This window comes from Mus pahari, chromosome 3, assembly GCF_900095145.1.
Source record: "Mus pahari chromosome 3, PAHARI_EIJ_v1.1, whole genome shotgun sequence".
In the NCBI taxonomy this organism is placed as follows: Eukaryota; Metazoa; Chordata; class Mammalia; order Rodentia; family Muridae; genus Mus; species Mus pahari.
This window is the reverse complement of record NC_034592.1, coordinates 155287839-155310357: the sequence shown is the minus strand read 5'-3', so window position 1 is coordinate 155310357 and position 22519 is coordinate 155287839. Positions and strand designations below refer to the sequence as shown.

At 49.7% G+C, this 22519-nt stretch overlaps 1 protein-coding gene across 1 annotated transcript; it reads right to left on the bottom strand.

Annotated features, from left to right (window-relative positions):
- Window positions 1–927: 927 nt before the first annotated feature.
- On the bottom strand, window positions 928–17233 carry Rae1 (ribonucleic acid export 1). The gene is made up of 12 exons (XM_021192468.1): window positions 16976–17233; window positions 14373–14467; window positions 13679–13783; window positions 11872–11964; window positions 10178–10264; window positions 8819–8905; window positions 8640–8711; window positions 7282–7389; window positions 4812–4918; window positions 4664–4739; window positions 4031–4225; window positions 928–1387 (listed from the first exon to the last, which is right to left on the bottom strand). The coding sequence occupies exons 2-12, from the start codon at window positions 14460–14462 to the stop codon at window positions 1301–1303; spliced, it is 1107 nt and encodes a 368-aa protein (XP_021048127.1). The 5' UTR covers window positions 14463–14467; window positions 16976–17233; the 3' UTR covers window positions 928–1300.
- Window positions 17234–22519: the final 5286 nt, after the last annotated feature.

Sequence of the window (22519 nt, the reverse complement as noted above, 5' to 3'; positions counted from 1 at the left end):
GGACTGTCTAGATTAAATTTGTCTGTGAACATGTCTGTGTGGGGTAATGTTAAATGATGTGAAGTCCTGTCCGTGGGGGCAGCACCATTCCCTAGGCAGGGGATCTTGAGCTGTGAGAGAAGTACTGTTTTCTATGATTATAGATGTGATGTGATGGACTCTTTTGAGCTCCTGTAGCTGTTGACTCACTCTGGCCCCTGCTAGGATTTGCTGTAACTTGCAACTGTGAGCTAAAATACCTTTTTCTCCCCTAAGTTGCTTTTGGCAGTGTTTTATCACAGCAACAGGAAATGAAACTGACAGTTCCCATGTTCACCCAGTCCCGTGAGCCATGTCACTCTTGCCAGCTCTTCTAGCTAGGCAGGATCATGGGGGTCCAGCAGCAGTCACCCAGCCTGCCTCTGCCCACCCCACTCCTGGTCCTCCAGGGGCCAAGGCCCAACCCTTTACACAACTACTGTCAAGTCACCATGGGAAGGTTCTCCACTAGGTCATAGGTGCCCCAACTCTTCATAGCCAGCACCTGCATCCATTTACAGGCATATATTTAGCCCCAGAGGGCACAGATACTTAAAACACATAGTTTTGCATGTCAAACACATCTTGGTAATTGTGTAATGAACCTAGGGCGGACCCACAGTCACCATCTTGTGCCAAAGTGCTCATGTGGTGGTTTGGCCCAGCCCTAGCACATTGAGACAGGGTCTAAACCAAGCTGCCTGCCGGACTCCAAAGGCACCCCAGGCCAGTCACCTGGCATCCACTGTCTCCCATTTCTAAGGGACAAATGAGCCATGGAAGGGAGACCCCCAGTGCTGGGAAAGATGGCCTCTCTCAGGACATCATATCAGCACCTTCCCTCAGCACCGAGGCAGGGGTGGCACGCGGCTCACAGCTTCTCAGGAGACTTGGAACACAGCATTACTGTGAGGCTGATGGCTATTTCCCGAAGAGTTGGGGAAAGGGATGAAGAGGGGCCATCTTCAAAATATTTTATTATAAAACACAACACAGGGCTCACCAACAGTTCCCACCCAACACTATCAAATACACACTGCTGGACACAGTGCCTTCAAGATCTGACTTCAGTTGAGAATCTCAGTTTCAGGAAAACCGCAGCAGGGAGTGGAATGGAGAGACAGCAAGTCGCCAGGATGCTGCGCTGACGCTCAACAAGACACAGTCCCTCCAGGGGTGGACACCCACAGCCAAGGCTGTGGGCCACCCAGAGCTGGAGCCCAAGTTGGGCAGAGATGAGGTGGGGTGGAGGTGAAACCACAACAGTCCCAGCTTCAGGCCACTACTTCTTATTCCTTGGCTTTAGCTCTTCAGCTGCATTACGCAAGAAAATGTAATTTTTCTTTTGGGGATTATAAAACTCATGTCCCTAAAGAAGGAAAAACAAAGAAATGACCTTAGTATTAAAAGCAATAGCCACATAAAAACCAAGTCCTGCTCTGAGAACTGGAGCCACGTCTGAGAAGGCAGAGTAAGAATGGAGAGAAGTTAACAGTTCTTTGTGTTATCACAGCCTCTACCCTCAGAGGCGTCAGTGGTATTCCGTCAATGGATGACTTCACTGCCAAGGCAACTGCTGAGGGTCTCAGGCTTAGCATCAGTCCTGACCAGAGGTTTCACAAAGGGCTGAACTCATCCATGCTGCGTCAGGGGAAGGACCTAATCCACAGAAGGAACAGCTCCCAGGAGAGCAGCGGCTGTGGGCATCAGTGGGTGGGGCCAAGAGACACAGCCAGCCTGCACTGGCTCTGACCACTGGGCCTGCTCTCTCATTAGGATCCCAGAGTGAGGAGGAAATGCAGCACCATCCCGAGCAGGGGAGGTGAGACTTGGGAAGGTTGGGCCTGGAGAAGTGACACAGCTGAGGCACACTCTTGCTATTTTTAGTCTCACCCCAGCAGCATTTACAAAGCTCTAGAGTGTGTCAGTGGTCAACGGTAGCTTATCACAGGATGTAAAGTCCAGCTTTAGGGAACGGCTATGTCCAGGCTGCACACTGGAGACAGCTGCTCCTGTCTGTTCCAAGCAGAGGATTCCTGAGCCTGTTTCTACTTATCCTCACAACACTGTGAGCCCACAAGTTTCAACAAATTACAACTTCAATTGGTTTTTCACTTTTGGTTTTTTGAGACAGGGTCTCACTATGAAGACCAGGCTGGTCTTAGACGCAAGAGTCCACCTGCCTCTGCTTCCCCAGCACTGGGATTAAAGTGTGCTCAGCTGTTTGACTTCTGGCTTTGGGCAGGATGCAAGAGCAAAAGTGCTCCGTGGCTCCCGGGAGGATGCAGGAATTTTTTTTCCCCCTAAAAATTTCTTTTCTTTGGTGGTGCTGGGGACTGAACCAAGGGCCTTGCCACAACGCCAGGCAAGCACGCGGCTACTGAGCTATACACACAGGCACTTCAAGTTTGAGAGGAGCCTTGCCAAGTCACTCAGGCTTTGTGACCCGTCCACCTCAGTCTCAGCCATCACTCCCAGAAAAATGCAGGTGTTTTATAGCTGTTTATGTGCATGCCCATTTGTGGAGGGTGTGTGAACTCCATGGGGGGAAGGGGAAGAAGAGGGCATCAGACCCCAACAACTGGAGCTACAAACATTATTAGTTGCCACGAGGGTGCTATTCCAGCTGTAGTAGCTATTCCTGGTTGCCAACTGGACTATATCTGGAATGAACTACAATCCAGAATTGAAGACTCACCAGTGATCCTAATCTGGAGGCTGGGAGATACAAGTTTCTCGGCATGGAGATCTTGAGGCATAGTGGCTATGAATCCCCTAAGACTAAGGCAGGGAAACCTTCTGGTCATCTAGGACAAAGCAAGTCCCAGATCCAGGGGTGGTGGCACACACCTTTAATCTGGACCACACCTTCTGCTGGAGACCTACTTAAGGACATTGGAAGAAGGAAGATTTGCTTTCTTCTTTGCCTGCTTGCCTTGTGGGACTGAGCAACTGCTAGATCCTTGGACTTCCATTCACAGCTGCTGCTGACCATTGTTGGGGAGTTGGACTACAGACTGTAAGTCATCAACAAATTCCCTTACTATACAGAGACTACCCATTAGTTCTGTGACTCTAGAGAACCCTGACTGTATATACAGAAGTTGGTACCAGGAGTGGGATGGCTGGGAACACACTAAAGAAATGAGTAGAGCCACTAGGAGGCAGCGGCTGTGCACCAGGACTGGCACCTCAGGACAGAAACAGCTGAAGGAGCCCAGTCCCCCCTTAACTGGAGGAGACCGACTGGCAAGCAGTGGTGTAAATGGCCTGCCTCCCTCTGACCGACGCTTTATGCAGAGGTGGGAAGCAGAGCGAAAGCAGAGATCAAACAGGAGGCTTCCAGACCAGACAGGGAGGAGACTGGGTGCATCTCAGCACTCCGATCACAGTGAGTACGAATGTGCACACGGGAAGGCGAAGCCGAGATGGGGCTGAGCAGGCGGGCATGCACACTCTGCCGGTGGCAGTGAGAAAACAGTGTAGAGAAGTGGAGTGAGAAACGTGGGGTAGGAGGGGGCAGCAAAGGTTGAGACAGAGGGAGAAGCTGTCATGGGGAGCAAGGCTGGGTGGGAAAAGGAAGTGAAAACCATGAAGAATGAACTGGAGCCACCTCCCCAGTACACACTCCACAGGGAGGTTCGAGTTATGACCCCAGGCCCACTCTGCCTTCGAGGCCTCAAGACTCAGCCAGAACCGTCAGCTCCTTACCCTCCCTGCTCAAACCAACCAATGCCACTGAAGCAATACCTTGGTGGCCCGGACCTACCTACATCCATGTTCGTGTGTTGTGTCCAAGAACAGGGAGGAGCTCATGATGGCTCTCCCTGACATAGCACCTTCCTTCCCCCATGCAAGGTAAAACCCCACACCAAGATTCAGGCCCCTGCCCACAGGGAGCTGGCAACAGCCTGGCTAAGGGCACACATGTCCATAGAGAATCAACTCCAACTCAGGCCTTTGGCCCCAGAGTCTGAGAGGGAGGGAGCGGAACTGGCTTGAAAGTTCTCACCTTGGACCAGTCGTAGCTGGAAGCATAGGCAAATATGTTCCCGTTGTGATTGAAGCAGCAGGCTGCTATGGGCTGATCTAGCTGCTCTGAGGTCTTTAGCTTGGTCCTGGCATCTTTGTCCCAGAAGCTGAACCTACCGTCAGAGCCCACAGTGGCAAGGGTCCCATGGACAGGATGGAAGGCAATCCCATTCACCTGTGAAGAGGAGCATGGACAGTGAGAGGCAGAAAACACATACCCAGGTACACTTCACCCCCCCAGCCATGCTGTCTGGTACAGCAGCTTACACCCAAACCCAAGCTCAGAAGGTCCCTGAGGAGGAACACATGATTGCACCCACTGCCACAGTAAGCAGCAACGTCAGGAAAGAGTGTGCGTTTTTCTTAGCAGACTAGTTTCCTGACTACCACTCTGGGTGGAGAGTGTCTATGGACACCCACAGACACGCTGCAACCTTGACTCCAACCGAGCACATGAGAGAAGAGCTCGTCAATGCGTTTGTAAACGAGCGCTCAAGTCTGCAAACACAGACACAGGCTCTCCTATGACTCCTGGTTCCAGTGTACTTGGAGAGCCAGCTCCAAGCCTGCTTCCGGGGGTTTCTTTTCAGGATGGAGTGCTGCTAGCACGTACTGCATAGATGTCTTGAGGAGCCGAAGTGTTGGTACCGTTGGATCGATGGCATTTGAAGGTGAAGTTATCTTTGGCCCTGAAAAGCAAAGGGGTCTCAGTTTCCTTTCAGAACCGGTTGGAAGGAGCATCCCAGGCCCGAGTCACTTACGGATTTGGAGGGTTGATGTAGTGAATGGCAACTCTCCCCTCAATGCTGCCCAGAGCAAACCCAGTCGGCTTGTTCTGTTTGTCTTTAAAAATAGCCACACACCGATGCTACGGTTAAAATAAAGGAGGGACCATCAGCAGTTAACATGAACATGAGCGTCACCTTATTTACTCTTAGGCTTTAGAACTAAACCATTACTCGGACACGAAGGTATTTTTGTTCCCAGCAAGTGCTACTCTCCAACCTTTCACAGCCCTGGACCCCAGGAGTCATGTGTGCACAAACGCAGCTGTCCTGCTCAGCACAGCCTCTTGGATTAATCAGCAGGTACCTTCGGATCAGACACCCAGTGTCTGTCCCGTTTCCCTGGCCTGGAAACAGTGTAATAGCCAGCCTGCTCACAGGGAATGCTGGATAAACTACACATAGCAAAGCCAGTATGACAGCTTGTATACGCTTGGCCTGGGAGTAGCATTATTTGGGGGTGTGGCCTTGCCTTGTTGGAGCAGGTGTGTCACTGTGGGCGTAGGCTTGAATACCCTTCTCCTAGCTGCCTGGAAGTCAGTCTTCTGTCTGCCTTCAGAACAAGATGCAGAACCCTCAGCTCCTCCTGCACCATGCCTTCCTGGATGCTGCCATGTTCCTACCTTGATGATAATGAACCTGTAAGCCAGCCCCAATTAAATGTTGTCCTTGTAGGAGTTTCCTAGGCCATGCTGTCTGTTCACCGCAGTAAAACCCTAGGACAGTATTCTGGCTATCCTGTCTAAGGATCCAACCACACTGTGTCTTTCTGCCCCGGCTCACTGCACTTAGTATACCAGACTCCACGTTCATCCACGGTGCAATGAGAAGCCATTTCATTATCAGAACTGCTGCCCAGGCGGTAGTACTACTGGACTGTCAGAACCTTAGGTACGTCGGGGCACTTCCAAGGTGCAGGAAGAGCTTTCGTCTTTCTCGCCAATACTTGCTATCTTTCTTTTTTTCTCATTTGTATTTCTTGTGTGTTCACACATGTGAATGGTGTGGAATGAATGTGCAGGCATGTGAGCAAATGCACAGGAACCAGGAGGGGTCGTGTCCCCTGTCACTTTGTGTGTATTTTCTCAAAGCAGTCACTCAGGGATACTCCTGTCTCCAACTCACTCCCACAGCACTGAGGTTGCAGGAGTGCACTGAACCAGGCCCACCTTGTCACCTCACCTTGTTACAACATCAGGTATCTGAACTTAGGTCTTTGTTACTATGCATCACATGCTCTCAACCATGGAACCATTACTTAGAGCCTGCCTGCCCACCCTATGTTCTGAGTTTCTGAAAACAATGTGTGAGATGCTGTCTCCTAGGTTTCCTGGGATAAAAAGAAACACTGACTGCCTTTACATACCGGTAGCTGGTCAGGTTGTTACCTTCAGGGATTTTAACTGGGTCATTAGTTTTGCTAACAGTTCTTTACTTTATCCCTTTAAAAGGCGACATGTTACCACCTACAGGCCTGTTTCCGGTAGGTTTTTACTGCTGGCTGCTCCTTCCTGTGAGGACCACGGCTGGTGTGGTCCTGCTGGGTTACTGTTTATTTCTGGTGTCATATGCAAGACAGCATTGCAAGGTCAAATGGCAGGAAGTTTTTCTCTAACTCCAAGAAGACTTGGGACCGGGAGTGGCAGGTAGACAGAGAAAGGAACGGGGAAGCCTGGGGGCGGTAGGTAGGAGAGGTGACTCAAGCGTGACCTCTAGTCTCAAGGGCAAAGGGAGCCTGGCCAGAGATGATGACCACCAGGAGCGAGGTGCTCTGCAGAATTCCTGACGGTGCTGTAGGACTTACACTGAGTGCTATTAGTGACTGGGGACAAAGAGCGAAGAGTGGGGGCTGTGACCCAGAGGGAAAAGGATCATAGGCAGTTCTGGAAGGGGCCAGGATGGGCTGTCTCCCAGGATCAACTAGACTAAGCACACCTGAGTGAAGTGTTAGAGAAGTCTTGATGATGGACTATGTCAGGTTCCTGCAAAGGCTGCAGGGCAAGAGGCCTCACCAGGGAACCAGCCTCCAAAGACCCTGGCCAGCATCTAGCAGGGAAAGCTGTGGCAGGAAGAAGACATGATGGTTGAACCTCCATCCTCTGTTCTAACAGGACTGATCCCATTTTCTGAGATGTGTGCTAGGAGGAGACTTAGATCAGGGAGGCAGGAAGGACTCAGTCCTGTGGCCGGGGTAGGACTGAGCTGGAGGACAGACACAGTCTGCCCAGACGGGCAGGGAGCACTAAGCGGCAGCACTAAGCTACTCGGGATGTTTGGGAGACAGGGAAGCCTGGCTTAGTCATCTATGTTTACTTCCTTAAATGTACCTCCTCTGAACGCAGCAGTAAGCTTTTCAAGAGAGAGACCGCATACCTGTGCCCCCCACATGAGCCACCCTGCACGCAGCAGGCGCTCAACGTGTGCGTCTCATTGCTGCGGCACCCACCTGGTGCTTCAGGGGAGACTCTATTCTCCTGAACTCAGAGGGCTGATTCTCTAGCTGATAGACAATCAGGCCCCTCTCTGCAGTGGCTACCACAGCCATCGGGTATATCTGGAGAAGAGAAGGAAGACGCACTTGAGGTAAAGACAGGGCTTTCACACCAAAGTGTTCAGTCAACATTTTAGCCACAAAATTTTAATGTTTTAAAAGTTTAATACTTCAGCAATATGGAAGTGTTTGTGAAAACCTAGAGAAGGCCACCTGTAAGCAGAACACCCATACTTAAGATGGTTTATGCTGTTGGTAGTGATGTTTTTCTACACAGCTAAGTGTGATCTCTTGTCCTGAACCTGACTTCTCTTATTGGTGCATTCTAAGTTCCAGGCTTTGGTTACTATGTGCTTTACAGTTTTGTTTTTTTTCTTTTTGGTTTTTTGAGACTGGGTTCCTCTATGTAGCCCTGGCTGTCCTGGAACTCACTTTGTAGACCGGGCTGGCCTCGAACTCAGAAATCCACCTGCCTCAGACTCCCGAGTGCTGGGATTAAAGGCGTGCGCTACCACGCCCGGCTGTGCTTTACAGTTTTTAAACTATAAAATATGGATATTTGGAAAGTACACTGAGTCACCAGTGAGACTGGATGATCACCTCCACCCTATCATATGCTGTATCTCAGTGATTTCCTCCTGTCTTGACACCAGGTGTCTCTTTCATTCCTTCCTTTGTTAAGACAGGATCTTACTGTGTGACTCTTGCCTGGAATTCCTACTGTAGACCAGGCTAGCCTAGAACTTACAGAGACTGTCCTTGCCTTTGCTTTACGACCTGGGGCTACAGGATGGGCAGTCATGCTTGGTCAGGTATGTTCCAACATGCAGTGAGTGTCAGCTCCCACCATGAACTTTTCTCAAGGTGGATCTCCTCACTGTGGAATTACCAGGGCAGTTGCTATAAAGCCTTAAGACTCAGTCGAGACACTGAGAAAACACTTTGGTTTCCACGCCGCTCAGAGGCAGTCCCGGAGATCAGGGACAGGGACACACACCCACCTACACCCACGCGATCTCTCCTGTCGACACCCCTGTACCATTACACCACGTTATCTCCCCATGAGGGACTATCGACAGGTGGCTAGCACACATGCTCAAGCAATAGCCAATAGTCCAGCAGTTTCATCTCCAGACCCAAAGACAACAAAGGAAAACACCCAAAACCTAACACGCGGCACTCTTAGGGCACACAGACCTAAATGCCATGTATGAACAGTGTTCAACTTGAAGGATTCAGATTACCCACAAACTGCACGGTGCCACACAGAGCCATGTTTACTTGGCTGTTGAAAAGGAAGTGAGATTCCTTACCACATCTGCACAGTAACAGCGTTCAGGGAGTTGCAAGACCATCATAGGATTTGAGGACCGTGTATCCCAAAACTGAAAGCAAAGCAGAGCAGCAGTGAGAGACCACTGAGGGCTGAAGCCTGCATGGACCCGGCAATCCCCATCTGCAAGAGTGCACAACCCCTCAAGCACATGCGTACCTTCAGAGTCTTATCCCAGCTCCCGGTCATCACGCAGCTGTAGTTTGGGGCTTTGATCCAATGTATGGTCTTAACAGGAGCGTCATGCTTTCCACAAGACAAAAATCAGGGGAACGGTTCAACAATTAGCACAACAGCTCTAGTTCTGGACTGACTTACTCAGACACTGCATTCAACACTAACAAAACCAAAGGGCATTGTTGTGTTCTTCCATGACCCCAGGGCATAGCCCAAGGACTTGCCCCACATGCTGCTCTGATCTAGGCTCACCCTCACTGATCATCAGTGGTGATGACCAGGTCTTCCCCAGGGAATCATTGGGGACAGCGGAGGGAAAGCTCATTTGTCACTAGGGCATATCCATCAGAGACTGGGGGATGCCTGCAGTACAGGTGCTGCTGTGAAACCATCTCAGGAGCCTTCCCCTCACCTAAGGTGGCTTCTGTGACTGAGAAGTGGTCTTCACACTGAGAACCAGCCTTTTGCCCCTCAGGTATGAGGTGGTTTGAATGAAAATGGCCTCTGTAGGCCCATTGTTCTTGCAAACTTTATATGACCCAGCACAGGGGAAGGCCAGGGCCAAGAAGTGGGAGTGGGTGGGTAGGGTAGCAGGGGCCGGGGGAGGGTATGGGGAACTTTCGGGATAGCATTTGAAATGTAAATAAAGAAAATAATAATAATTAAAAAAAAAAAAAAAGAAAAGAAAAGAAAATGGCCTCTGTAGGCTCATGGGGGGAGGGGAGTGGGTGTAGCTTTGCTGGAGGAAGTGTGTCACTGGGGGTGGGGTGGGGTGGGCTTTCAGGTTTCAAATGCTTAAGCCAGGCACTTTCTCTTCTTGCTGTCTGTGGATCCAGATGTAGACCTCTCAGGTACCTCTATAGCACCATGTCTGCCTGTGTGCTGCCATGCTTCCCGCCATGAGAATGATGCATTAACCCTCTGAACTGTAAGCCTGCTCCAATTAAACGTCTTCCTTTATAAGAGTTTCCACGGTCACAGTATCTTTCACAACAGAACCCTAAGACAAGTGATAAACGCTCCATGGGTGCGCGGTGTCCTAACCCAAGGACACCACCCTGCACATGGCAGACGCTCGACCAACAACTGCTGAATGACAAGTGAACACGTGTGATTGACAGAGGCAAATCACACACAGGTGCCTGAAGTATCAAGACCTATGTCCCCTTGTCTACAGATCTCGATGCCACTACTCCCATCACTACCTATGTGTACATGGGAGATTTGTGGCAAAATGCTCTGAGAAATACTAGCACAAATGTGGGAGCTCACAACACGCTATGAACACTCTGAAAAGTCTTTCCATGCTGTCTAGTAAGCCCACCCACAAAGGCTTCTCACCTGTGCTATCTGAATGGCCTGGTTGCTGTTCAGGTCCCACATCTTGGCTGTCTTGTCACACGATGCTGTGAATACTTTGCTCCCATCCTAAAATAAAAAAGACAGTCTGCTGAGCAAAAGTAAGTCTCCACGCCCGAAAAGTTGGGTTAAGCATCTTCTCTGCATTGTGTTGTGGTACTCTTTAAGGCCAGCACACTGTGAACCAGTCTCCTAGGCAGTGCACACTTACAGCTGGAAGTGACCACTCAGAGCTCACAGAGAAACAGGATCTCAAGGGGAGGTGGTAGTGCATGATTTTAATCCCAGCACTCAGAAGGCAGAGACAGATGGAGCTCTCTGAATTGAGGCTAGCCTGCTCTACAGAGTGAGTTCCTGTACAACCAGGGCTACAGAGGAATCCTGTGTTAACAAAACAAAACAAACAAACACAAAAACAAAAAACCCAAACAAACACAAAAGGAAACAGAATCTCTAAGAATTTGAGTGGCTTTGAAAGCTAGCAAATGAAAACCAAATGCAGCTGGCGAGACACTCAGTGGGGACTGGTCACTGCCAAGCCTGACTGACTGACTACATGACCCTCACCTGTCACATTTCAGGGCATTGTAACCAAGAAGTATCTAGCTTAGCCTCTATAGCTCACACTGTTTTCTAAGCCCCATGTCTGAAAGGTTCTACACCCTTCAAAAACAACACAAAAAACATACATGGGGGCGGGGGGTGGAGAGATATAACACCTATAAAAATAAAACTAAGAACCTGTGGTCACTTTATATTTAAATCATAACACACATTACTTAAAAAACAAAACAAGTTGGGTGGTGGTATCGCAGCAGTTGAAACTCTGAGTTTAAGGCCATCCTAGCCTACAAACAAAAGGCCCAGTCTCAAAACAAAACAAAACCGGCTTAGAAAGCCAGGGTGGCCACTCTTATCTAGAGCACAGGCACAGAAAGGGAAAAGCACTCCACTAAGCCACAAGAGGGAAAGGAAAGAAAACAAATCTCACATGAACAACTCGAAGTGCAGACTCATATCCCTAAAAGAAAACTTTTTTTTCTTTCTTTCTTTTTTTTGGTTTTTTTTTTTTTTTTTCGAGACAGGATTTCTCTGCATAGCCCTGGGTGTCCTAGAACTCACTCTGTAGACCAGGCTGGCCTTAAACTCAGAAATCGCCTGCCTCTGCCTTCCATTACAGGCATGTGCCACCACTGCCCTGCCCAGGGTTCACATCCTTAATCCAAAACCCCAGGCTCCAAAGTGCTACCACAACCAACTGCTTATTAAATTCAAGAGCTTTGGCAACTAAGACACTTCTGGCCCTAAGCCTTTTGTTACAGAACACTAACTCTTTGCTGAGATATTAGGAGCTCAGAAAGTTGCGGGTCATAGAATTCTGTGATTTCTGTCCCACCCGGGGCTGCACTGTGAGATCCTGTGTTGCTCTGAGTGAGAATGCCCCATGGGCTCTTATGTTTGCGGCTTCCCAATGGCTTCCTACCCGCAGATCAAGATGTGAGCTCTCAGCTGTTCCTGTGGCCATGACTTTGCTCTGCCATCATGGACCCTAATCCTCTAAAACCATAAGCTCAATTAAACTCTCTCATAAGTAGCCTTGGTGTTTTGCCATAGCAACAATTTTTTGTGTTTGTAAGGAATACAAATCCTATCTTAAAAGAGGAAACAAGACATACATCACTCCAGCAGACGTCAAGCACTGGCCCCGTGTGCATCTGCTGGGCCTTTGGAATGGTTTGCCCGCTGTCTTGCACTTCCCAGCAGCGAACCTGTAAGAACAAGACAGATTAATGAGATCAGGGCGTTTCCCAGTCTCTGGTGTGCACATGCACAGTACAGTTTATTGCAGACTTCTTGCATCAATCTGATTATCTAGCTTCAAGAACAAACTAAGTGACATGTACACACAAGCAGCTGGAACCACAAACGGGACAGTCACACCTACGCTGCAGTCAAGCTGCTCAGTCAGCAGTCACTCAGGTCTCAAGAGGAAACCCACTTCTCCCCTGTCGCTTTCCCGTTAAAGTAATGCATTTTGCAGATTTTGTAACTATAACAAGAAAATAAATCCCACCAGGGAGAACTAGTTAAGTTCCGGATGCATCCAGTCTTCCTTCAATGCACATCTTACAGCCAACAAACCAGAGAGAGCACTGGAACTTGCGGCCGGCTTCTGCAGCCGCTGCTGCGCTTCCCTCCCTGCACGCCCACCCTGTCCAGCCCTGATCATGCTTCTAACATGGCTCATTTTCTTTTCTGAGACAGGGTCTCCCACAGCCCAGGCTGGCTTTGAACTCATTAGAAGCCAAAGACGACCCTGAATATGCTCCTCCTGCTTCACTTTCCAGGGAGTGGACAACAGGGTGCCACCAAACCTAGCTTTCGTTAAACACCAAGGAGCAAGTCAAGTGAGGAGAGACCAGGCCTGCTCCTCCCTCCCGTGCCCCTTCTCACTGCTCCCTGTGTGCTCGCTGTTGCAGGCCAGGTGAGATCAGGGTCTGTCTGTGTAGCTGAGTCTGGTCCTATACAGCAGGTTCAGACAGAAGCTAACCATGGACCTTAAGCCTGGGCTTTCTGTGGTGCTGGGAATGGAACCCAGGGCCTCACACACCCCAGGTGAGTGCTCTACTCTGGAGCTGTAACCCTGGACCTGGGGGTGTCAAGATTAGCTGGCAGATCTGCGTCCTAGTTTCAGACACCCATGTGAAGCCACTGTGCCAAAGCATGGACATGAGCAGTCTCAAGCTCTGAGAATGCGAAGGGCAGTATCAGGCGCTTCCCCCAAGTCCTGCATGCAGAATCAACAGAACAAAGGGTAAATGGAAAGACTTCTGAGGAGCTGCTCCAACTAGCCTGCCTACTGCAGGACTGGAAGGCTCTGGCTTGTCCCTCACACTATGACCCATCACAGACGCTTAGTCTTCTAATCTCATGGGAAATGTTGTAGCATACATTTCTTTTTTTTTTTTTTTTTTATTATTATTTTCTTTATTTACATTTCAAATGCTATCCCGAAAGTTACCCATACCCCTCCCCCCTCATACATTTCTTTCTGATCACAAAACCAGATTGGTCTAGAGCTGCTGGGCTGGGTGGAGCCTCCTGACTGACATCTGTGCCCATACTTTACAAACTCCCCTTCCTGCAGTCAGTGAGTGTACTGTTCAGGGGCTGATGAACAGTCTGCGAAGAATCTGCCCTATTAGCTAAAGTCTAACAAATTCAACTTTCATCTGAAGAACAGTTCCTGGGTGCCAAGAAAAGTTCTTAACAAGCAGCAGAAAGTGCAGGTGAGTCAGGTACAAGGAACCTGTGGGCAGTGCCCGGCTATGGTGCTGCCATTCATAAGGATGCAGCTTCTACAATGTGTCTTAGAAATGACCACGCATAACATTAGCCTTGGCCTCAGTTCACCCACAGACAGAATGGAGCTGAAGGGCAGGCTAGCCTCACCAACATGGCAGTTGCCTGAGAAGCACTTACATCATTAGCCCATGATCCTGCAATAAGGAAGTTGCCTGGTAAGGTTGGTGGGCTGAAAGACAGACAACCGATGCTGTCATCAGGAGAAGATGTTACTTCAATATCCTGGGGGAGGGAAGGTCAGGGTTAAAATGCACACATCACCACCATAAGGTACTTCTCTTTCTATCCAGAACCTCGAGCTCATCTCTCTTTGCCTTGAGACCTAACTGGATCTTACCTTTCCTTACTCTGATCAAACAGAGGAGCAGTACACAGGTCAAGGAAAATACTAGAGCTGCAGGCTTCACCATGCGCTAAAAGAGAGGCAGCAAGGCAGCATCTGCACAAGGCAGCTCCCACCTGCTCCACGTGTCTGGCCAAACTGCCCCACGCCCAGCCCAGTCCCAGCTTTCCTGCGGTACAAACAGAGAACAGGACATTCTCCAGGGCTGCTGTGAGAGCCATACCACATTATGCAGCAAGCTGGCCCTGGGAAGCTCTGGCTCTCTCAGGTGGCTTGGCAGTAGTAACGAGGACAAGTGAGGGCAGGTCACCAGCTCTGCTGAGGACGAGCTTCGTGTGCCGGGGTTCCTCAGCTTCACCCCGTAAGAGACCCCCCCACCCGATTCTCTCCACCCAATTGGAGGCTCCTTGGCTCTCTGCATGCCCTGTTTTTTTGTTTTGTGGGGAGGGGAGAGGGTCCAGGTGATACCTTCATTGGGTTGTGGTTATCCGTGGTTGTGCTCCCAAACATACTGGTCCCACCAGTTCCAAATCCAGAGGTTGATCCAAACAGACTCATGTTGGCTGGAAAACACAAAGTGGGAACCATTAAGGACAGGCCCCTCTTAGGTACAAAGTACACAGTAGAAACTAGCACTGTGGTGCTAAGCCAGCCTTGTTCTTCAGAAGAGATTTAAGTATGCCACAAGCAGAATGCCTAATAAAAGGAGCCGTTCTGCCCAGCATAGTATAATCAGAACACTTGGACAAAGGCAGGTAGATCTGAGGACGAGGGCAGCCTGGTCTACATACTGAATTCCAGGCCAGACAGGGCTACACAGAGCCTGTCTGTCTGTCTCTCTCTCTCTCTCTCTCTCACACACACACACACACACACACACACACACACACTTATTTTTAGAGCATTTTTAGCCTCTGGAAGCTATGAAGGAAGACTTTCCTATGTCCACATCCACTTTTCTCTACTCTATTGGAAGGATGCCCTTGCTAGCACTAAGGCACCAACAGACTTATTACAATATTTCAGTCAGTAGCTAGGAAAGAGGTATCCCTCTCCAGAGTCAGAACTGCACACTAGGCACCCAGCAGTGGGCAGGAGGGCCTCCTGGGCCCAGGGTCCCCTTCCTCTCTATTTTAGGAGTCCTAAATACTCTATTTTAGGTCAATGTCTACATGAAGCTACCTAGAAAGAACAACCAGTTCTGGCAGGTGTTTCACAATTTCTCAGGGCTTTAAGAAAAGCAGTTCATGCCAGAGAGTGGTGGTGCAGGCCTTTAAATCCCAGCATTTTTGAGGCAGAGGCAGGCAGATCTCTGAGAGTTGAGGCCAGCCTTGTCTACAGAGTGAGTTTCAGGATAGCCAGGGCTACACAGAGACCCTGTCTCAAAACACCAAAAAAGAAAAGAAAAATCCTAAGCAATCGACTTTGGCCCACTGAGTACTGAAGGTGTCTGGTGGGACGGTATAGACTTGGAGACATTGAGAGTCTGCACTGCTTTCCTGAGCATGGCAGTCTACAGGGCCCTCCCATCCCTCACCATGCCTCATCTTCCGGCTGTGCTGAAACAACAGTGCACATTCTCCAGGCTCCTCTGTGGCTGGTGAGTTGGCTCAGGTAGTAAAGACACCTGGTGTGCTAGCCTGGAAATCCGAGTTTGACCCCCAGAACCAACAGAAAAGTAGGCGAGAACTCAAAGTTGTCCTCTGACCACATGTGGACGGTGACACGCATAGTCATACACACAACATGCAGAGAAAGTTTTGTTTTGTTTTTTTTTTTTTAAAGATTTATTTATTATATGTAAGTACACTGCTGAGCCATCTCACCAGCCCGCAGAGAAAGTTTTAGGGTTAGTCGGGTGAGCTGGCACAGGTGACCTCTGCACTTGGGAGGCAGGCTCAGGAGGAACAGGCCATCCCTGACTGTACAGAAGACCATTTAAAGAAAAGGATTTGCGGGGCTGGTGAGATGGCTCAGTGGGTAAGAGCACCCGACTGCTCTTCCAAAGGTGCAGAGTTCAAATCCCAGCAACCACATGGTGGCTCACAACCATCCTTAACAAGATCTGATTCCCTCTTCTGGAGTGTCTGAAGACAGCTACAGTGTACTTACTTATAATAAATAAATAAATCTAAAAAAAAAAAGAAAAAGAAAAGAAAAGGATTTGCATGGTCTAGCACTGAATGTAATAGACAACTGTGTCCTTGCCAAGGAAACCATCTGTGCACTGTGACTCCAGACTCCCATTCGCTTTTGCCACATTTCAAGCTGTTACTAAAAAGCAAATTCTTAAAACCCAGACTTCCACCGAGTCAGCAACCTTTCCAAAGCGAGGCTAACACCCGAGCAGTCCACTGCCTTAAAACAACACGGAAAGGGAAAGCTGCAAGGAACTTTGGGAGCACATTTGACTTCTGCTGCCTTCAAAACAGCCACGATGTGTCAGAGACACCGTAAGGCGCACATTTACGTCTCAGAAAGCGACTCGGGAGACGCCTGTCAGGGCTGAGGACTATAAGGCTGTCTGTACAGGTAGAGGGATGCACAGACACTCAGGTCCCCTGCCGGGATGAGCAAGGAAGGCCAGGGCTGCTGCACAGCTGGGTTGCTCGGGAGCCTGAGTTGGGCTTCATTTTCCCCACCTTTAAACCGGGAAAACCAATTCCTCCATCCTGGAGTCAGGAAACGAAACGACCCCCAGTGTGCGCTCGGATTCGCACGCTGAGGACTCGTTTCAGTTTCAGGTCCTGCGGGTCCGTGCACGTGAGCGCGGCGTCCACGGAGGCCAGAAGAGCAAGGGCGTGCGGGATCGGCCGCAGCGGGGCTGAGCAGGCGGCCGGACCTCTGCGGGCAGCGGAGCCGGCTCTCCGGCTCCCGCACCTCTGAGGGGCCTTTCTCCCGGCTGACTCGGTCAGCTCAGGCTGCTCCCAAGCGCCCGACCACGCCCGCCGGCTCGGCCGCGCCCCTCCCATCCGCGCACGCCGCGGCGCCCCGGCCACCCGCAGTGTTCCCCGCCGTCTCCCCAGCCCCGCGGCCCGGGCGCCGAGCGCACGCCGAGAGGCCCGGCCTACCTAGCGGAGCGCACGGGGTCCGGCGGCACGGAGGGGCTCGGGCTTCCCACGCGGGCCCGGGCTTTCCGGAGGGAGCGCGCGCGGCGGCCGCCTGAGGATCGCGCACGCGGCGGGGCCCGAAGCCACGGACCTGCTCGGGCGCGGGGCGGAGGGGGCGCAGCCGGGAGACCCCAGACCCCCGAGACGCCCGCCTCAAGCCGGTGGAAACGGCCCCGTTACCACAGAAGCACCGCGCACGCGCCACGAGACACTTCCGGGAACGCCCGGAAAGCGTAGGGCACGACGTCCCGCCCCTCGCAAGGCGGGCGCATATGCGCAGAAGCCCTGCTGAGGTCGAGAGGAAGTGTTTATGCCAGCAGTTTGTGGGTTGGTGGAAAGTTGGCCGGCGCAGTTGCCAGGCAACTAGTTGAGAGTGGGCGTTGTTTTCACGCGTGTATCGTTATATTGATTGTTGTTTAAACGTCTAAAGATGGTCTTGGAGCAGAAGAGATGGCTCAGCGGCCAAGAGCAGTGGCTTCTTGGAGAAGATCCAGATTCTATTCCCAACACCTACTGGACGGCTCCCAGGTCCAAGAGAACCAACGCCAGTTCCTGGAGAACTGACGCCCTCTCCTGGGCATTGCACGCAGTGGTGCTTAAACGTCTTCAGGCAACATATATAAAATAAAAATGAGTTCCCCAGCTTAAGTCCAGCGCTGTCCTCTGAGAGGCTGCCTACTTGGAACATCCCGAGCGGTATGATAAGGGGAATGGTGCCTACTCCCGGGGATGTTTAAGATTTATTTCCGTGCATGATGTTGTCCCTGTGTGTATGTGTATGTACCACATGCTTGGGGAGGCCAAAAAACTGTGTAGGAGCCCCTGGAACAGGAGTTACAGATAGTCGAACCATCATGTGGGTGCTGGGAACCAACCCAAGGCTCTCTTCAAGAGCAACAAGTACACTTAATTATTGAGCCCCGTGTACTAGTAGATCAGTATTAAGCTGGTTTGAAACACAAAAGTCCTGCTCTACGAAACATTCCACATAGAGTATTTAAGGCGTCCGATAAAATGACAACACAGTTAGCTAGGTTCCAGAATGGGGGTTCCAATGAACCAATCAGGGAAAGCGGCTTTAGAGAAAGAAAGGACAAGTGCCAATGAGAAAGAACAAAATGTGATTGGTCGCTACACAGTTAGTTTCCTTGTTGGGCGACCACTGGTAGAGGCAGAGGCGGTGGGTCTCTGTGAGTTCTAGGCCAATCAGAACTACACAGTAAGGCTCTGTCTCCAAAATGATTTCTAAGAATTTAAGGCAGGAGCCGGGAGTGGTGGCGCATGCCTTTAATCTCAGCACTCGGGAGGCAGAGGCAGGCGGATTTCTGAGTTCGAGGCCAGCCTGGTCTACAAAGTGAGTTCCACGATAGCCAGGGCTACACAGAGAAGCCCTGTCTCGAAAAACAAAAACAAACAAACAAAAAATTAAGGCAGGAACAGGGTTACAGAACAATGGAATAATAACTGACCTCTGGTTACCTGTTTTACGGGACCTCAGTACAACACAGAGGAAACAGGCCTGCTTGGAACACTTGGTGGCCATCTATTTACTCCTACCCCCTGAAAAGTCAAATAACACAAGTCTTAGTTAGGTTACATAGGATTTGGTTTGTAGTCGTGTCTACTCCTGTTGGGGTGCAGGGGAAGAGTTGGGTCCAGAGTGGAGGGCTCCTTTAGCTTGGTTTCACAGGGAATTGTTACTATGACTTTCCCAGGACCAGTCCAGACAGGTTCCTCTGTCTCCCCAGCCATTGACCCCTGTCTAAAGAATTCATTAACTAGCAAGCAGAGCATACCCTTAGTGAGGGCAGCTGACAGTGGCCAAAGAGGCTTTACACTAACGTCCACAACCATCAAGCAACAAACAGCACGGTTCCCTTTAGGGCCATGGCCCTTGCAGCGCTGCACTGTAGTCCTGTGGGGTGTGCTGGATAGTTTTATGCCAACTTGACACAAGCTAAAGTCAGCTGAGAGGAGGGAACCTCAATTAAGAAAATGCTTCCATAAGATTAGACTGTGGGCAAGACAGAAAAGCAATTTCTTAATTAGTGATCAATGGTGGAGGGCCCAACTCATAGTGGGTGGTGCCATCCCTGGGTTGGTGGTCCTGGGTTCTATCAGAAAGCAGGCTGAGCAAGCCACGGGAAGCAAGCCAGTAAGCAGCACCCCTCCATGGTCTCTACCTCAGCTCCTGCCTCCAGGTTCCTGCCCTGACTTCCTTTGCTAATGACCTGTGCTGTGGAAGCCTAAGCAGGATAAACCCTTTCCTCCCCAGTGTGCTTTGCATGGTGTTAATCATGGCAGTAGGAACCGTAATGGAGACAGGTGGTGTTGAAGCCTAAGCAGCCAGCTTGCGATAGTCATCCACCTCACAGGCCACTGGGAGGTCATGCTGGGCAGAGAGGTCATCTTTCTTCCCTAATTTTAGCATTCTTTACCATCCAGCTCCTCCAGCCCCTTGTCTCACAGACTGCGGACTATGGACTGTGGGTCCTGCCCCAGTGTCCTCAAAGCCTGCTAGTTACTGAGAAACTACCGAGCACGTGAGGCTGCTTATGTGTCCTGGGTCCTCATGACCTTCTCTCAAAGAGCTTTAGATTTGTGATGTAAAATGTAGACCTGATAGGTCTGGGGCAGGCTTGAGGACCTACATTTCTACCACCTTCTCAGCTAGGGTTCTTGGACCAAAGACCCCACCAAGGAATTCCAGCCAGGCTGTTAAAGTCAGAAAGCTTTTAAAAAACCTTCATGCCTGGGCTGCACTCAAAAGACTCAAATTTAGTAGGTCTTGGGTGGAACTCAGGAAATTATTCTTTCAACCTTCCCAGAGATTTCTGAGATACAGCCAGGATCCCTTCTGTTCAGGAGATAGAAGGGCCTGGCTGCCACTGCCTGTCCCATCAGTACATAATGGCAGTGGCTTACCTGAACACAGCAGTGCCCATTCTGGGACTCTCTCTAAACTCCATTATGCAGACATAGACTTTCTGTGAGTACTCCCACTTCATCCTCACGGCGGTCCCTTAGGGTCTTCCCTATTGCTATTACCATCCTTGTCATGGCTGTGAGCTGGAAGCCAGATTATAACGTGTTCCCTTCCACAGAGGGAGCGAGTGGAGTGAAGGTAACTCCAAAGCCTGGACAACACGAGAGGCAGTGTTGTCTCTTCCCCATGCCTAAACCCCAAAGGGAGATCAACCATCTATGTACTCGGTATGGGTAAAAACTCACATAAGAATCAAAATGCTGAAATTTTGGCTGTGAATATCACATTACCCTTATTGGTGGAGTTTCAGGGAAAACTCAGGATGCATTGCAGTTTATAATTCTCTTCCAACTCACTGGGTATGCTTCTAACTTTTGTTCTAGTTAATATTTCAACTTAAACAATATTTAATTTTGACATTTTATTTACTTGTTTTTATTTATTTAATGTATGCATCTCTATCTGCATGTACACCTGCAGGCCAGGAGAGGGCATCAGACTCCATTATAGATGATTGTGAGCCACCATGTGGTTGCTGGGAATTGAACTTAGGACCTCTGGAAGAGCAGTCATTGCTCTTAACCACTGAGCTATCTCTCCAGCCCCCTAATTTTGACACTTTTATTGGAAATTTCTCATAGACTGACTTAAGGTTTGCAGCAGTTTTGAGGCCAAGTGTGGAGACTTGGGATTCGGGGCACCTGGAGCCTGTTAGCTCAGGAGGCCTGAGAAGTGCTCACCAGAGGTCTCCAGGCCTCCCACATTTTCCTTTTAGGAGTCTTGCGCTTTCCCATCGAGCCCTCTTAAAAGTGACTTGGAAATAATTCTAAGGAAATTACTACTCAGAAGAATGTAAGGATTTGAGTGCCCAGCAAGCCCTCACCAGCAGAGGGCAGCCCTGACTTGTCTTAGGGAGCTGTAATTGTGCAGTGTGCACGGGGGCGGGGAGGGCAGCCCACGCTGACAAAGTCAGTGTTGCTCCACAGCGCCTTCTGCAGACACCCCAGTGTTTCTGTGGATGCACACTGTGGCACAGTTTTCAGAGTGTCTGGTCTCTCCAGCAGCACCAGACAGATTTACCTGTCTCACTGACAGTCAACCAGGAGGCCTGAGAAAAGCCAAGAGGGACAGCCAAGAGGGTTTGCTCTGTCTGTAGGACATGCACTGTTTGTCTCCTCGCATGAAATCATGACTTCTGAAATCACTTAGCATCACCAAGAACGACAGTTCAGTTTCCCAGAAAATGGGATGTTATGTGCAGCTTTTTTTTTTTTTTTTCCTTTTAAATGAGGGTCATTATGAGCCTTAGGAAAACCCAGAGTCTCTGAACATCTTTTGTGGTCCTCATTCCTCCCCACTCTAACTGTAAACAGATTCCAGTCCTGTCTTCTTACACATGGGTCAGGGTACCCTGAGGGCATGTCTGTTGCCAGCTGCCATTGGAAAGAGCTGCGGTGCAGTAATGCTTTCTGAAAGCAGGTTTTGCGAGCTTGAGCTCTAGAGGGTCCCCCAAACAGTCTCTCATGTGCATCCAATAAAGGTGGGCAGCAGAGCCAACTCTTCAGTGTGGCACATCTGCCATTTCCCAAATCATGGGAAATTATTTTAAGAAAATTTCCAGTCATAAATTTTAGATAATTTAATTAGATGACTGAATTTGCAAGCCATTTTGAAGTTTATTTCCACATTTTCATGACTACTGTAGACTTGTGTTTCCCTTCCATTTTTTGACAAAATAGCCTAACCCAGATGTTCTTTGGGTTAAATATATTTCCAACTTGATATTTCCTTTTTAGCTTGTCAAAATTCAATGACGTTATTGCATATTGGTACTGGGTATAAATTTAAAGAAAACATTTTAATTTACAGAAAATTAAAATTTTTTATGTCTCACAAGGAAGTCAAGTCAACAGCATATTAAAATATTCTCAAAACAAAATTTTCAGCCGGGCGTGGTGGCGCACGCCTTTAATCCTAGCACTTGGGAGGCAGAGGCAGGCGGATTTCTGAATTCGAGGCCAGCCTGGTCTACAGAGTGAGTTCCAGGACAGCCAGGGCTACACAGAGAAACCCTGTCTCGAAAAACCAACCAACCAACCAACCAACCAACCAACCAAAAATTTTTCAGAGTCCCGTGTGTGCGGGGCCATCCTAACACCATAGACATGACCAGAGGCTTTTATTTAGCACCTGGCTTAGACCTTCCCCTGGCAGTGTGCACACAGGCTGTATGGGAAGTACATTCTATGTCTCCTGTACTGCTTAATAGTTTGTGGACATGGGACAGTTAGTCATTAAACCTCCCTGCACGCCCACCCCCTCATGCATAAAGTGGGATGGTGAATAATATACTTAACTTCCAGGATGAGGCAAGCCAGCATTGGTCTAGGTAGATACCGTTCATGTGATTTGTACTGAGTCTTTGTGTACTGGGTCTGTGTGTGCTACATGTACTTGGTCTGGGTGTACTGGGTCTAGGTGTACTGGGTCTACATGTACCTGATCTACATGTACCTGGT

What these genes read in the sequence shown, in the direction of transcription:
- Rae1 (XM_021192468.1), bottom strand. Translation starts at nt 14,462, where the DNA reads ATGAGTCTGTTTGGATCAACCTCTGGATTTGGAACTGGTGGGACCAGT. An exon ending in ATAACCACAACCCAATGAAG is followed by an intron (nt 13,784 to 14,372) that starts GTATCACCTGGA and finishes TCCCTCCCCCAG; the next exon opens with GATATTGAAGTAACATCTTC. An exon ending in AGTCTCCCCTGAAGCACCAG is followed by an intron (nt 4,919 to 7,281) that starts GTGGGTGCCGCA and finishes TTTTAACCGTAG; the next exon opens with CATCGGTGTGTGGCTATTTT.